Source organism: Muntiacus reevesi, chromosome 3 (genome assembly GCF_963930625.1).
Source record: "Muntiacus reevesi chromosome 3, mMunRee1.1, whole genome shotgun sequence".
Lineage (NCBI taxonomy): Eukaryota > Metazoa > Chordata > Mammalia > Artiodactyla > Cervidae > Muntiacus > Muntiacus reevesi.
In genome coordinates, this window is record NC_089251.1 from 59,160,202 (window position 1) to 59,176,271 (window position 16,070).

The 16,070-nt window shown below is 45.5% G+C and overlaps 1 protein-coding gene across 6 annotated transcripts in view; it reads left to right on the forward strand.

The window, feature by feature from the left end:
* The window catches only part of LIMS1 (LIM zinc finger domain containing 1), an 81,356-nt gene extending 65,665 nt beyond the window's left edge, over positions 1-15,691 (forward strand). For 4 of the 6 annotated variants that reach the window (XM_065929203.1, XM_065929205.1, XM_065929202.1 and 1 more), the window contains exons 2-10: positions 2,256-2,415; positions 4,842-4,908; positions 5,547-5,667; positions 6,034-6,183; positions 7,599-7,749; positions 8,162-8,254; positions 9,447-9,495; positions 10,654-10,729; positions 13,104-15,691. In XM_065929203.1, the coding sequence (XP_065785275.1) occupies positions 2,256-2,415; positions 4,842-4,908; positions 5,547-5,667; positions 6,034-6,183; positions 7,599-7,749; positions 8,162-8,254; positions 9,447-9,495; positions 10,654-10,729; positions 13,104-13,218 (982 nt within the window). In that variant the 3' untranslated portion in view covers positions 13,219-15,691. Of the gene's footprint in view, positions 1-2,255; positions 2,416-4,841; positions 4,909-5,546; positions 5,668-6,033; positions 6,184-7,598; positions 7,750-8,161; positions 8,255-9,446; positions 9,496-10,653; positions 10,730-10,914; positions 13,058-13,103 lie in introns of those variants that run through there. The other 2 variants (XM_065929208.1, XM_065929204.1) reach the window with 2 other exon arrangements.
* Positions 15,692-16,070: the final 379 nt, after the last annotated feature.

Below are 16,070 nucleotides of genomic sequence, written 5' to 3' on the forward strand. Positions count from 1 at the left end.
ACAGAACCTTCTCTCTAAGACTAATTTACTTTTCACGCGTGTGGGGGGAAACTTGCTTTTATAATGTGTCTGTTTTCTAACCGCATTCTAATCTGTGAATATTTGAACTTGAGTGTAAATGGTCTGTAGTGTAATGAGCATAAATTGGTTAGTGATAAACAATTTGATCTGGGGACCCATTCATAGTCTTAAAAAATATTGAGGTCTCCAAATAGCTCTTGTTTTATCGGTATTTACTGTATTAGAACATAAAACTGAGAAAAATTTTAAGTGCTTGTGATTAGTTCACTTAAAATAGCAATGTGCTCATTACACATTAATAATATTAATATTAATTTTATATGAAATATGTTTCCAAAATGACAAAACCCTGGTAGAAAGAGTGGCATTGTGTTAACATGTTTGCAAATTGTGTGTCTCAATAAAGCCATGCCATCTGCCTTCAGTCTTCTGGAAGATGTTGTTTTGAATGAAGTTTATAAAGAAATTGTGGCCCCTGCAGAGACGTGGGGAAGAGGGGACTTTTCCTCCCGGATAATGTCACAGATCTGGGAAATTGGGATTCGGGGCACTCCAGGGTTTCTCCTGTAGCTTTCTTGGGATTCTGCTAAAATCACTGAGAATTCAGTGACTCTTTTGAGAGGATTTTAAATTAGTAACAATGCTTGGTGTTTGAGTAGCTCCTTTTGGTTTCCAAAGTGGTTTTATGAACTTTTTCTTATTCGACTCTCAGAGCGATACTGGGTCTGTGGGGGTGGCTGTGGGCCACTGCACGTTGTCGCGGGGCACCTGTGGATTTTGGTCCCTGTCGGGAGAAGAGGACCAGAACCAAACTGCCCTCGTTCATCCAGCTCACAGCAGAGCTGGGTGACAAGGGAGCTGACGACTTCTCTCGCTATTCCCCAGTACTTTTTCAACAACAGATAGGAAGTTCGATGCAGTAGGAGACTTAGGTCAAGTTTGCCAGTTGTCAAGGCCACATCGCTCCCTTCCTTTCCTGGCAATGCTTTAATCGAGTTTTGTTGGTGTGGGGTCGTGGACATGGACTTCTGCGTGGGGTGTGAAGTCGACAAAGCAGGATGTTGCTCTGTGAGACCGTTGCCAGGCGAGGGTGGGGTCGTCTTCTGTGGGAGTGGGGGTGAGGTGTGGTCTGTGCAGACCTTGCTAAGGAAGCAGTGAAATGTGGGCTGTGATGGGGACAAAGCAGCAGTCCTCCAAGGGATGGGGGAACTCTGCCTCCCCCCTGGGGGCTGGGCAGGCTCTGGAGGTTGGCAGTGACGGCCCAAGGAGGGCTGAGTGGGTGTCTGGGGACGCAGACACACAGCGGAGCGCATGCTCTGAGTGGGCGTCTGGGTATCTGAAAATAAACTTGCAAATCATGAAGCTGCTGGGCCAGTACCGGCTCTGGCAGGGCCTTCCCCCTGGGGGCTGTCCAGAGACCCAACAGTCCTTCCCCGGAGCCCGCAGTCTGGAGAGATCTGATTGGGGGCTCGGTCGGTGCTTTCCCTTTGCTGAACGCACCCGAGTGTTCGGGGTCCAGGGGAACGCTGGCTGGTAGCTCCTCAGCCGGGGTCTTGTCGTGGTTCCTCTCTCGTGACAGGTCTCTTAGGTCCTGTCGAGCATGATACCGTCATCCCATTGTGGCACCTGGGCAGGTAGCCTGGATTCTGGGCCTGTGTCTCCCTTGAACCAGACAGCTGTGCGAGGCTGGGCTTGTCAGTTTCTGGACCTGCACATCACCGGCTGTAAAATGTTCTCAGGGTGGGAAATTCTGTGACTTTCAGATCCATCTCCCGATGACCGTGTTCGGATCCGTCTCCCAGTATCCGTGTTTGGCATTTGTCCCCCTGTCGGACTGTAGGACTGAAGTTGCTCTGGCAGGGTCTCACCAGCTGAGGCCTGTATCTGGGTTGTGCCTTCAGCATGTACAGGCTGTGCTGGGGGGCAGTTTAGTGAAGCCAATGTCAGGCCCTCAGTTCAGTCCTTTGAGGTGGCTCATGAGGCTCCCCTTCAGCCCTGGCTCTTCACGGGCCGGGCAGAGTTAAGGTGCCCTCTGGGCTGTTGGCAGGAGGATGTAGGATGTTAGCGAACCAGAGGGTCTGGCCACCCAGATGCCACATGAGAAAGTGGGCTTGAGACCTTGGGTCGCAGGTGGGAAGCCAGCTTTATGGACAAGACACGGTTGTTGTGACCCCAGACCGAGCTTTCGGAAGGGCTGCCATCTGTGACCCATGTCCCCTGTCTGTCTGTTGCAGCAACATGGCCAACGCCCTGGCCAATGCCAGCTGCGAGCGCTGCCGGGGCGGCTTTGCGCCCGCTGAGAAGATTGTCAACAGCAATGGCGAGCTCTACCATGAGCAGTGCTTCGTGTGCGCCCAGTGCTTCCAGCAGTTCCCAGAGGGCCTCTTCTATGAGGTGGGTGTGGGTGAGCTGCGGGGGCAGGGCAGTGATGCTGGGTGGAGGGGGCGGGGAGAGAGGGCCTGGGCAGTGATGCTGGGCTGGGGGAGCTGGGCAGTGATGCTGTGTTGGTGGGGGCTGGGCAGTGATGGTGGGTGGAGGGGACAGGGAGGGAGGTCTGGCCAGTGATGCTTGGTTGTGGTGGGGGCTGGGCAGTAATGGTGGGTGGTGATCAGCCCTGTGGATGCCCCCCAGCACCTGTGTCCTAAAGGGGCTCTTGTTTGTGGAGTGGGGGCACCCCATCTTATCCTGTTCTTCTCAGTGTCTCCTCTTCTTTCCCAAACACCTATTCTTCCTGGTCCTATGGTTGTTACCATGGGCGCTGGGCACAAGTGTGTTCATGCTGACTGTCCTGAAATGCCCCCTCACGTCTGCTTTGAGGCTGGTCTAGGGACGGCCTCAATCTGGGAGTGAGGGCAACAGTGTGTGTCTGTATGTGTCTGTGTATATCTGTGTGTGTGGTGTGTGTCTGTGTGTGGTTTGTGTGTGTGGCTGTGTATGTGTGTGTCTGTGTGTGAGTGCGTGCCTGTGTGATCACCTCCTTGTGCGTCTACACGCATGTCTCTATATGGTGATATGTGTACACAGTTATGTGACACCCAGAGGTGGCTGCCGTTTGGTTTCTCCTCCTGCAGATTTTAAACTTTTCCTGTTTTACAGGCCATTCCTGAGGAAGGAAAGGTGGCTTTTAAAGGTCATTAGTAATTCAGTTGTTGGTCAGTCCAACATTGTTTTCCCATAGGAATGGGGCCTGGGAGGGAGGCTCGCAGCCAGCCTGCAGAAGTCATGGGGCCTCAGAGCAGAGCAATGTGTGTGTCAGGACAAACTCCAGAACACCGTGTTGCTCAGACACATCTATTTAGCTCCTACCGTGTTCCCGGAACACGTGTTCCCTACGACAGAAACCCTCGCCATCAGAACAGGAATCTCTCTTTCTGTCAAGGGTGATGGCCTTCAGGCTCGTTCTGGGGACTGAGCAGGGCTCTCCAGTCCCTAAGCTGGTGCAGGGGAGGCTGTGGCCCCTGGCGCCCAGGCCCGCAGCGCAGCCTCGGGGGTCCAGGGAGCCTGCCCCAAGGAAACCCTCGTCTTCACACTTGTAAAGCCTTTACCTGCCTGATCCTTTTTGAGGCCCAGAGAGGCTGCATGCCCTTGACAAGAGCAGACCAGTGATGTAATAGGGTTAGAACCCAGTTTGGTCCTCTGATATCTGATATGGTTTTCTTTCCCTGACCTACTATTTTCAGAGCTAAGATTTTTACTGAAATGGGTAGTTATGGCAATGGCCTTAAGAGGGAGGAAAAGAGAAGAGGCAGGCTCTTGATCTCTGTGGCTTGCTGTTGCCTCTCCATCACTTTCTTTTTCCCATACTGTGAGAAGGGTACAAGCAGTCCCCCAAATAGAAAACATTAATAAACTAGATAACGTTGAGCTCCAAGTCTTCTAGGTGTCAGGCATCCTTATCAGTGGAGGACTGAAATCACTGTGAGGGAAAGAGGGGTCCTGCTTATCTAGGTAGGATATGGTGCTCATGCGAATAATCAAATAGTAAATGCAATTTAACACTTGTAACATGCTTTCCTAAAAACTATTGATCAATTGAGAGATTGATTTGGCTGCATCAGAATCTTCACTATGTCATGTGGGATCTTTGATTCTGATGCAAAGGCTCTCTAGTTGAGGCACGCAGGCTTCGTAGTTGAGGCTCATAGGCTTGGTAGTTATGGCACGTGGGCTTAACTGCTCCTCCACTTGTGGAATCTTCTGGGACCAGGGATCGAACCCATGTCCCCTGCATAACCACTGGATGACCAGGGAAGTCCCCATACTTACATTTTGATCATTTGTATAGTAATAATTTTTGTAATGGGCTTCCCTTGTGGCTCAGATGGTAAAGAATCCACCTGCAATGCAGGAGACCTGGGTTCGATCCCTGGGTTGGGAAGATACCCTGGAGGATGGCATGGCAACCCACTCCAGTATTCTTGCCTGGACAATTCCATGGACAGTCCATGGGGTCGCAAAGAGTTGGACACGACTGAGTGACTAAGCACAGCACATCACACAAAAGTGTTTACAGTTAAAATATGCTAGAATATTTACTGTCTATAAATTTGTTTTTTCAACATGGGGAGAAGGATCTGTGGTTCTCCACCCTGCAGGTGGGGTTTGAGCCAAGACCTGGTGAAGCCTGGTGAGCAGGGGGCTCATTGCTCTCTGTAGGTGGAGGGTCACTTCTGGCCTCAGCTGGTCAGGGAGCCTGTCCTGTATCCACACACAGGTGTGTGGAAGGTGCCAGAGGGTGCCCCTCTGCTCCACAGGCCTCAGGAGGATGATGGATCCTGGGGCTATCTCCTACTCATGAGGGGCGGTACTTTCTGTTTCAGTTTGAAGGAAGGAAGTACTGTGAACATGACTTCCAGATGCTCTTTGCTCCTTGCTGTCATCAGTGTGGTAAGTGTTGGTGCCCAACCTGCCGTGAAAAGTGAGTTTCCTTCTGCAAGACTTCCTCCCACGAGCTGTGTAGGAGGGAGAGTTGTCAGGTGCTTGTCAGCCGCGCTCCCCGTCAACGAGGTTAACCACCTTGAAGAGTCCCAACCGGAGAGCACCACTTCTCATGGCCCGAGGGGGGACTGACCCCAGGACCTGCCGGGCTTCCATGCAATTCCCTTTGGTCAATGCAGTCGGTGGGGGGCAGTGGGGACCTCGAGAGGCACAGAGGTGGCCTGCCGGTCACACAGCCGGAGAACCTGGGATTAGCAAGTAGATGCTGAGAAGGCTGGATGCGGGAAGAAGTTAAGTCTGCATCACAAGAAAGCAGGCTGTAGATTTCTGTTTTCTGTGCCCATGACCTGATATAACCACAGGCCTCGGAGAGGGAGAGCCCACACCTTGTTTAGAAAAGGAGAACAGACCCAGAGATGAGACAAGATGGCCCAAGAATGTGACTGCAGGGCCAAACACAAGGGCTCAGGGGACATGGAGGCATTTTTCTAACGCAGCGCCTCCTGTGGGGTCCTAGCACAGGGAGAATGCTTTCCCAGGGCCGTGGGCAGGGAGGCCGAGCTGTGGCCTGAGTGTCCCTCCTGCAGGTGAATTCATCATCGGCCGGGTGATCAAAGCCATGAACAACAGCTGGCACCCCGAGTGCTTCCGCTGCGACCTCTGCCAGGAGGTCCTGGCCGACATCGGTTTCGTCAAGAACGCCGGGAGGTACAAGCGGGGCACCGGTCCCCACAAGGCGGGTGGGTGGGTGGGCAGGGTGGTGCCGCAGGGTCGCCTGTGCCCAGGTCATGCACGGGCAGTGTGGCGTGGCCGGGCCTGTGGGGGCGCCCTGGCATTCTCCTGCATCTGGCACGGCCGCCAGGGGGGTCTTATAAGCGCCACCTGATCATCCGGGTGGGAGTAAGTAGCTTCCTGTGGAAAGTGGGGCTTGGTTCTGCTCTTGAAACACAGCAGTGATTTTTAAGAAACGGTCTCTTGAATTTTTTTGCATAGATATGGGAAGTTTTTTGTTTTTTTTTTTAATTATTAGAAGAACATTGGATTTTAAATGTCAGCTTCTATGGCTCTGTTTAGGCACCTGTGTCGCCCCTGTCATAACCGGGAGAAAGCCCGAGGCCTCGGCAAATACATCTGCCAGAAGTGCCACGCCATCATTGACGAGCAGCCCCTGATATTCAAGAATGACCCCTACCACCCAGACCATTTCAACTGCGCCAACTGCGGGTAGGCCCACGTTCTCTTGCTTCCTGTACAGACAGGGGAAATAAGTGAGCGCACTGACCTGGGCATCATGTTACCCCAGCACCCAAACTGGTTTTCTTCAGCTGTTAATCCGGAAAATGTTAAACCTATAGGAGAGTCAAGAGCCTCATACCCAGAGAACCCCATACCCTTCATGAAGTTTCACTGGGTAACATGTTGCCGTGTGTGTGTGTGTGTGTGTGTCTGTGTACAAGTGTGCATAAACATGTACCTTTGAATGTGTGTGCTCAGTCACTCAGTTGTGTCTGACTCTTATGACACTACAGACTGTAGCCCACCAGGCTCCTCTGTCCATGGGATTTCCCAGGGAAGAATACTGGAGTGGGTTGCCATTTCCTCCTCCAGGGGATCTTCCCAACCCGGGGATCAAACCTGTGTCTGTCAGCTCATATTAAAATATCTCCAGTGATCCCCACAGCTGTTTTTCATCACATTGTTTTTAATACAAGGTCCCCTCTCCCATGCAAAGAAAAAAACTTTAATTGATCTTATCTTTGTATCAAAATGGATATAACTTTCACAGTTGTAACCATTAGCATTTAAACTACACCTGTTTACTTTCGCACTCTATTTACATCTAAAGGCAATTTTGTTTTTTCTTCAGTAGCTCAGGATAAGTTGTTAGGCTATGCGTTTCACAATCTACTGTGTATTATAAGAACTTAATGGAAAAGGTACTTGACTGTAGTCGGTGTGACTGTCCTGGCTGTTACCACGGGGAGTAGTGAGCTGCAGTGAAAGCTGACAGACAACTTGTTTGGGGGATTTGGTTCCTGCTTGGTCTGGTTTTCTTGCCTTTCCTCCCTCTGTTCATTCTTCATGAGCACTTCTCCTAAAGAACCTTTTAAGACAGATGAAATTCATCTTGTTTGGGGGCCACCTCTGTTTATTAACTCAGAAAACTGAAGATGGTGAACTCAAGCATTTGTCAGGGGAGCGGTCTGGGCATTTGGGCTGCATGTTTTCTATGGACCTACAGCTGTTCTTAGCAGCTTGTTAGTGTCTGTCAGGAAGTGGAACTGGTCTCCACACTCTTGTTATTTTAGGAAGGTAGCGTCAACAGGTCTGTCCCCGGGCCTGCATCCCTCTCCCCCAGCTTCTTAAGGAAGACAAGGAGGGAGTCTATAATAAAGTGTCAGCAGAGACAAGGGCCCGCGTGGGGGTACGTCTGACTGGTCCTCTCTGGGTGATGTTTATGTTGACACGAATATGAAGCCTGCTGGAGCTGGTCGATCACTGTGACCACCTCTGGGGGGAGCAAGCAGTTATGGGGTTGTTGTGGTGGTCTATTCAGATGCCTTCTCTTGGGGTGTCAGCCACACCAGCCACCGGCTCTCCCTTCGCTGGTGGTGCTCAGTGGTTCCTCTCTCGGGCAGGAAGGAGCTGACCGCCGATGCCCGGGAGCTCAAGGGGGAGCTATACTGCCTGCCATGCCACGACAAGATGGGGGTGCCCATCTGTGGTGCCTGCCGCCGGCCCATCGAGGGGCGTGTGGTGAACGCCATGGGCAAGCAGTGGCACGTGGAGGTGAGTGCCTGTGGCGGGGTGACCGGGCCCTCACACACCCAAGGCTCGGGGGTGCCAGCATGGCTGGGGGATGCTGAGGGGTGAGTGTGGGCACTTGGTGATAGTCAGCGATGTGGGGTACTAAGAACATAGATGGCACAGTGCTGTGATCAGCCTGTGACGATGTGGGGAGACCTCTTGGTTCCTGGTCCAACCCAGAGAGGCATCCACGTGTCCTCTCTGTTCTCATTCTGCTTTTGAGTCCAGGCCTCCGGATGCTAGGTGAAGGCTGGGAGCACCGTAGGGTCGCTTGTGACCCAGATGACACCAGCGCCTAGGCTTTCATGGATCTTCTCTTTAGCTCTGGGGCTTTTGCTCCACTACATAAATAAAACATGGTGATGCAAATATGACCTCATGCCATTTCTTTCAGCATTTTGTTTGTGCTAAGTGTGAGAAGCCATTCCTTGGACATCGCCATTATGAGAGGAAGGGCCTGGCGTACTGTGAAACCCACTACAACCAGGTAGAGATGGGCTCTTTGAATGTGACACACACTTATGTGAACTTGAGCTTCACATTTACGTGCAAAGAGAGCTCTGGGGAAATGTACACTGGGCTATGCACATGATTTTTTAACTTTTTATTTGGAAAATCACTTCACACTCAGAGAAAAGTGGTAAATACATACAAAGAAAATACCTACATGTTGTACTCAGATTCAGTACCTGCTTCATCACCTGTGTGTCCTTCCTGCCTTCTCTGACACACACATAAATGCTCATCCCATTATACGCAAGTCAATGTATACGTACAAAAGTGTGCCGATTCTTTTCTAAAGCATTTGATGATAAATTCCCTGTGGTCCTTTACCCCTAATGCTTCAGTGTGTACTTCCCAAGAATATGGGACTCACGTGTATAACCACTGTTACCAGTATTGATGACTCTGTCCATTCCAGTTTTGTTACTTTACCGAGTAATGTCCTTCTGGCCTTTTTTCCACTCCAGTGCTGGGCCCAGTCTCGGGTCCTCATGCTCCTTTACCATCCTGAAATCTGGAACATCTCCAGAGCCTTGTTTTGTTTTTCATCAAGATGAATAGTAAATTGTTTTCATTGTAGTAAGTAAAAACTAGTCAGTGAGCATTTACTGATCATCTCTATTAACAGCAAATTCTGAGCTTAGGTAGCCAGGCTATTTTTTTTTTAATTGAAGGATAATTGTTTTACAATATTGTGTTGGCATCTGCCACACATCAGTGTAAATCAGCCACAGGTATACATATATCCCCTCCTTCCTGAAATCCCCTCCCATCTCCCATGCTTCCCACTCCTCTAGGTGGTTACAGAGCACTCGGTTGAGCTCCCTGTATCACACAGAAAATTCCCTCTTGTTATCTTTTTTACATATGGTACTGTATATGATTCCACACTATTCTTTCAATTCAATGGAATATTACTCTGCTATAAAAAAAGAAGAACTCATTTGCGTCAGTCCTACTGAGGTGGATAAAGCTAGAGCCTATTATACAGAGTGAAGTAAGTCAGAAAGAAAAATATTGTATGTTAATGCATGTATCTGGAAGCTAGAAACATGCTGTAGGGTATTTAAGTTGTACGAAGAACTGAAATTATATGAAATGTTTGGTGTTCTGATACTTAGTTGTAACGTATCTTTAATTTTACCACTGTTTTTTTTGTCTTTTCCCATTTCCAGCTATTTGGTGATGTTTGTTTCCACTGCAACCGTGTTATAGAAGGCGATGGTGAGCACCTGTTGGGCACCTTTGGACCCAAACCCACCTGGTTGTGTGAAAACTGGAAAATGTTGTGATGGTCATCAGTTACTTTTCCTCTTTCTTTGGCATCTTTCCTGAGTGATCTCTGGCCGTGAAATGCTAACTCCTAAGAATTGAACTTGTTGCTCATTTGTGATGACACTTTAGGGCAGTGCTGCAGGGTCGTTACCATAGAAACGACTGACCCCGAGTCTTGCTTCTCCCTCCCATCCCTGGAATTACTTTCCGTGGAAGCTGCAGGGTGTGTTCATTAGGAGCACTTGAGCGGGGGGGTGGGGGGGTGGGTAAATCCCCGCCCCGAACCATGCAGACATGAACACCTGGTGGTTGTCTCTAGATCTTTCCAGAACCTGCCCCCTGGTCCCATGTGAGGAGGCCTGATTGACTAGCATGGAAAGGAAGCAGCTGTTTGCCAGCAGTCATTAGCAGATTCTGCCAGAAGCTTCCTGGTGAAGCTGTAAACACTGCTGTTTCCAGCCCGCTTCATGCCTCTGGGCAGAGAGCCGAATTTGGGAAATACTTTCTGAAACACTGCCCAAGTGCCCTTTGTGAAGGGGTGACTTCAGGAAAGTGATCTTTAGTGCCGGTGGAAATAAATCTCACCTCCGTCTATGGGAGGCAGTTGCCAGGAAAGAGAAGCGGGCAGAGGAGCTTAATGTCAGCTTGGAAGGCAGACTCACCCCAGCTGGTGGGTTAGCACCTGGCTCCTGTTTCAGTTACTTACCTAGTTCAGACTTCCTTGCTGGGCCGGTGGCAGGAGGCAGGTAGCGGTGCCAGGAGAGCTGGGCCGCACCTTCGCGGCTGGGGGTGGGGGCCCTGATGGGAGACTTGGCATCTGCTGTTCGGATGCCTCGAAACATTAAGCATCAATATAGGTTGAAAGGCAGTGATGGCCTTCCCTGAGGTGAGGCCTGCAGTTGTGGGAGACAGATGTAGAGCTGGGACTGTGTGTTCTCACAGTGTGATAGATAAATTAGTGAGTAACTTCAACTGATTGCATGAGCATCAGTTAACGGCACTGAGATGCTTAGTGTCCTGTGTGAGGAAAGCCCTAGAGAAGCGGCCCAGGGAAGGGGTTGGTGGTGAGCCGAGCTGCGGGTGAGTGACCATCCCCTCTCTCCCCAGTGGTCTCCGCCCTCAACAAGGCCTGGTGTGTGCACTGTTTTGCCTGCTCCACCTGCAGCGCCAAGCTGACACTCAAGTAAGTGTGCACGGGCCCTGCGAGCCCTCGGGTGGGACCCACAGGGGACACCGTGGAGAGCATTCAGTGTCGGAAAAGAAAGACCTGACGCTTCTTTCTTCTTTCTGTCCAGGCCTTCTTAAAGCAAAGCTTCCTCCTTTAATCGTTCCCTGTTTTCTTTTGTTCCTTCTCTGTCCTGCACAAAGGGATAAGTTTGTTGAGATTGATCTAAAGCCAGTCTGCAAACATTGTTATGAGAAAATGCCAGAAGAATTTAAGAGGAGACTTGCCAAGCGGGAGAGAGAAGCCAAGGATAAGGACAAGCAGAAAAAGAAAAAGCCAGTCTGTCTGTGAGCTTTTCTGTCCCTCTGCCACCATTTCTACTGCTTTCTCCTGTGGTTAGTCCTCTAGAATACATGTTCATCCTGGTTTTATCTCTTGCTTTTCTCGTTTCTTTTTGGCATGTATTTGTAGCTGCCGGAGGCTGACATAGACGGACTTGTCTTGTGTAGAGCTGATCTTTTTGCCTAATTATTAAAATTACACACTTTAATAGGGTCCACCCTTCACATAACCTGTACTGCACTTGCTTCCTTGAATCTGTAGACTCTCTCAGCTCATTTTTTAATCACAATATGGTATAGATTCCCCCCTACAGTGGATTCAAAGGGAAGAATTCTAATCTCTTAATAGATATTGTAAAAGTTTCAAAGTATTTCTGTCTGATCATCACAGCTTTTAAAATCCTAGTTTTTGACTTCTTTGCCTAAAATAATATAATTGGTCAGTTCCAGTGCTGCATGTTCTAAGTTCTGTATTAAACTAAACCCTCTTAGCATGTTTCCTATCTAAGCAGAGATCATCTAAGGTAGAGAATAAGATATGGCATCTCTGGATGTGTGTATGTGTTTTCGTACAATTCCTGGTTTTCACAAGACATATTTCAGTCTTTGAAATTCTCTTGCATTGTTAGAAAGACTGTCTCAGTTCTTCATAGGGACCATTGTGTTCTGAGTTCTAAAAGTTTTTTATTGTTTCAGTTTTCAAGTTTCCTTCTACAAAGAAAAATTAAAATTCAGATATAAAATGAAAACAATATAAGGTTTGTTTAGCAGGCTTCCCTGGTGGCTCAGTGGTAAAGAATCCACCTGCCAAAGCAGGAGATGGGGGTTCAATCCCTGAGTTGGGAGGATCCCCTAGAGAAGGATATGGTAACCCACTCCAGTATTCTTGCCTGGAAAATCCCATGAACAGAGGAGCCTGGCAAGGTATAGTTCATAGGTTCTATAGAACACTTTGGGAGAACTTTTTAACTCAATAGCACTATTTAAATCAAATTGTCAATTAAAACATAACATCATTTAAATTATTGTCATCATTAGGATCTCTGGAAAAAAATCAGAAAATAATTATCACATGGTGTTTAAAAAAAAAGGTTTTTCATTTAAAATATGTGGTCAGGATTTAACTTTGTTATTTTTGTTGTTCTTTAAAATTGTATCAACAGATGTAATAATTTGTAACAGATAACAGTGTGTCACTGAACTTGTCCCACACATGTTTTCTAGATGTAATTTCACAGAAATCGAACTAGTTAGAAAGTTCTGCGTTTGTTCCATTCACAATTAGGGACCCACAATCTCAACGGCATGAGCCCTGATAGCCGTTAACTGGAAATGCCTCACCCATAGCTAGGAGGCCTTCTCAACACCTGTCCGGAATTGTACAAGTGAATTGAGGGTGTGTGCTGTCCTGGCTTTTAAAGAATTGAGTTCTCCATATACACACTGATCACAGATGTGACCACACGCCACATGGTCCACTGGTGCTCTTGAATTTTCTGTGAGACAGCCAACCAAAGTAACCTAGATGTTAGTTTAGGTTTTTCTTTTTGAAGATGATCATTGTTGTTGGGACGGGAAGCCAGGCAAGATGAAGCCTCATAGCTCCCCCATGTAAAATACTACGTGAGATACTTACACCTTCAATAAAGAGGATCAGTCTTACCAGAGAGATACAGTTCTTTGCTTTGAATAACTTTTTTAAAAAGTGTTCTCACAGTATTTTAAAACATGATTAACTTTATCTGAGTTTCATTCACGTTAGATTCCCTGCATACTTAGCACAGACTAAAATGTAATCAGCATTCTGTATCATACAGATCATTGTACAAGGTCAGTTTATAAGGGCAACTTTCTTCAAATGGTATTGTAGTTTATGTTTACCATAATGATTAGAATTGAAATTAGAATTAGTTTTTTTGCTAATATGAATAGAGTTGTAATATGCATAGTGTCTTCATTTACTTCAGTAAAATTACTGCACATTATCTGTATGTCAGTACACAAATGTGAATACATTTACACTAAATTTTTTTTATTATTATTAACTTTAGGAATAAATTTGTGGAGTTTGACATGAAGCCAGTCTGTAAGAAGTGCTATGAGAAATTTCCGTTGGAGCTGAAGAAAAGACTTAAGAAGTTAGCTGAGACCTTAGGAAGGAAATAACTTCCTTTATTTTTTCTCTTCTATGCAAAGATAAGAGATCACAACATTGCCTGACCTGATGCACCCTGTCTTAAAGTTTTGTCTCAAAATAGTTGAGAGTGAAGAGGACCTATTGAATGGTGTTCTTTATCTCCTTTTTCTCATTAATGAGAAAAAAAGTTTCTGTCATCATATTTAAAACATGGATGAGATCAAGATTTGCCTTTGTTAATAACCCTTATCAGTTTGTTGAAATGTAGATGATACATAATAGAAAAAAAAACATGCTTAAATGTTAAATTTTAATTAAGGTTCCAAATAATAAATATAACTTTTAAAAATGAAGAGAGTCAGTTTTTACATGACTTAGATAAAAAATATATATAAACATTAGTTCTTTGTATTCTAAAGAAAATTAATTACCACTGCAGTTGGTGGGGATATAAAAACCATATCTCACAGAATCTTAGTGTGTTTATCAAACTAGTGACCACATTACTCAGATAAGAAACAAGTGTATTCAGAACTACTTGATTTGGGGACTTTTATTGTTATGGTTAAATGCAATAATTATTAAGCTTAGTTTTAACTTTTGTTCTCCTTTGTGAACTTCTTTATACAGTTACTTAACATAGTAGTTATAGCTAGCTAATAGTATTCTTTTTAAAATTTTGTGCAAAAAAATTTATACTAGGTATTTGAAAATACAGTATACTTTACAATATTGGAAAAATGAAGTATTTTTTCATGTATTACAGCAATTATACTTTGAAGTTTAAGGTCACAGATGCAGTCTTAGAATAGGACATGAAATTAAATGTTAAGTAGTTTGGAATGTATCACTTAAAAAACGTGAATGTTTATGTATTGATCATATTGCCTTTATAACCATGCTAATATCTATGCTTTATATATAAATAAACTTGCCTTGCCTTAGAAAAATACATACATTAATCAGGAATTCTAGCTGTTTATACCTCACAAACTAAAAACAAGTGCATTGAATGAGATTTGTAAACTCAAATTCATTTACCACAGCTATATTAAAATTATTTTCTTCTTTTTGGGGAAACACATTGAAATTAATTTGTGATCTTAATTAGAAGATAATTATGTTGATATGTGTTTCAAGTTTTTCATTGCAAATCTTATATTTTGTTTACTGTATGTAAGAGGTATAAGTAACACTTTTAAAATTGGAAGAGTGGTGTTTAAGTGTCAACTTTAGGCCAAAATTAGTGAATTATTTTATTTTGCAAAGTTTTATCTTAAAGTTTCTGGATGTCTTTCTCCATAAACCTATATGCAAAGAGAACTGTGAACATTTTTTAAATGTTGTTGCTATTATGTTATCATGTAAAAGAAAGTTGCAAAGATGGGCTTCTAAGGGGAAAATTATTGGTTTTTTCAAAAAAATTGCTGAAATGTTATTTTGCCATAAAAAAAAAATCTCAGGATGCTACCAGTCTGCCATTAAGATATTTGTATGCATGTATTTTTAAATACTTGTGCATGCACTTTACAGTAAATTGTATTTCAGTTTTTAGTTCATTTATAACCAATTAATTTTTTTAGAATGATCAGTAATAGAAAATAATACATACTTTAAGACTGTGCTCAGAAGTCTGAACAGTCTTTGCATTTGACAGCAAGAATCAAATTCCCTTCAGCGTGCCTTTGTCAGCTAATACATGACCAGCAACAAAAATCTTTAAATTATTTATTAAATGCTGTACCGTGGATACAGTGCAGGATCTGCAGTCTAGGGTCTTGATGCTAAATTCCTGAAAGCTCCCACACAGGAAATCCGGAGCAGGAAGCGCCCACTTACCTGTTTCTAATCACTGGGAAGAAGCATGGGCTGAATCGCCGCAAGGTTCACATCTCTCCTGTGCCCAGAGGTCCTGCTGCTCACCCCTCTCGTGAAATATGAGTTTGCAATTCCTGCGAGCTTGCCCCTTGAAGCCTCCAAGGCCATGGGGTGTTTTATCCAGACACACACTCCCTGCCCCCTGCAGGGGATCAGTGAGCCCTCACTTTCACCAGGAGTAAGGAGTAAACGGTTGTCAGTGGATGAGAGGATGGATTTGCTTAGTTTCACATGGCTTCCTCCCAAAAGGGAGAAGCTCAGGCTAATGAACAAATCTTTGCTTAAAATACTACAAGGCATTTGAAATAATTCATTGTTTACCACATTTCTAAGTGCTCTTTTCTTTATCAAGTCTAATATAATTGGGAAAATGTCTGGGTACGAGTCAAACATTCTTTACATCTTATTAACATTGTAACTGATGGTAGGTCATTTTGCCTTATTTGTTTGCCAAAACAGCAATTTCTAAATTAAGGAAATTTTGAAGTTGGCTTACAGCATTGTATTTCTTTTTCGATTGTAAGCTCAATGGCAGGGACACTATGTCAATAATTGTGTTTTTACATAGCAACCAGTGCAGTATACTCTTGGTGCTTAATAAATGTTCGTAATTGTTAAGAATAACTGTTGTGTTTTGCTTAACTTGAACGGCTTTTGAGACATGGAACCATGAGGATATAGGACTAGTGCTTAAGAAAGCCATTTTGGAAACAGCCTAAGTGTCCACTAAAGGAAGAATAAATGAGAAAATGTGGTCTGTGTAACAATGGAATGTTATTCAGCCACAGATAAGACATCTTGCTATTTACAACAGCATGGATAGGACACTGCTAAAAAGTCAGAGAAAGACAAATATTGTATGATCTCACTTATATGTGGAATGATTTAAAAAAACCAAGCTCATTGATACAGAGAACAGATTGGTGGCTGTCAGCGGCAGGGGGCCGGGGTGGGGGGGGTGAGGGTGGGCAAAATGGGTGGAGAGGGTCAAGAGACACAAACT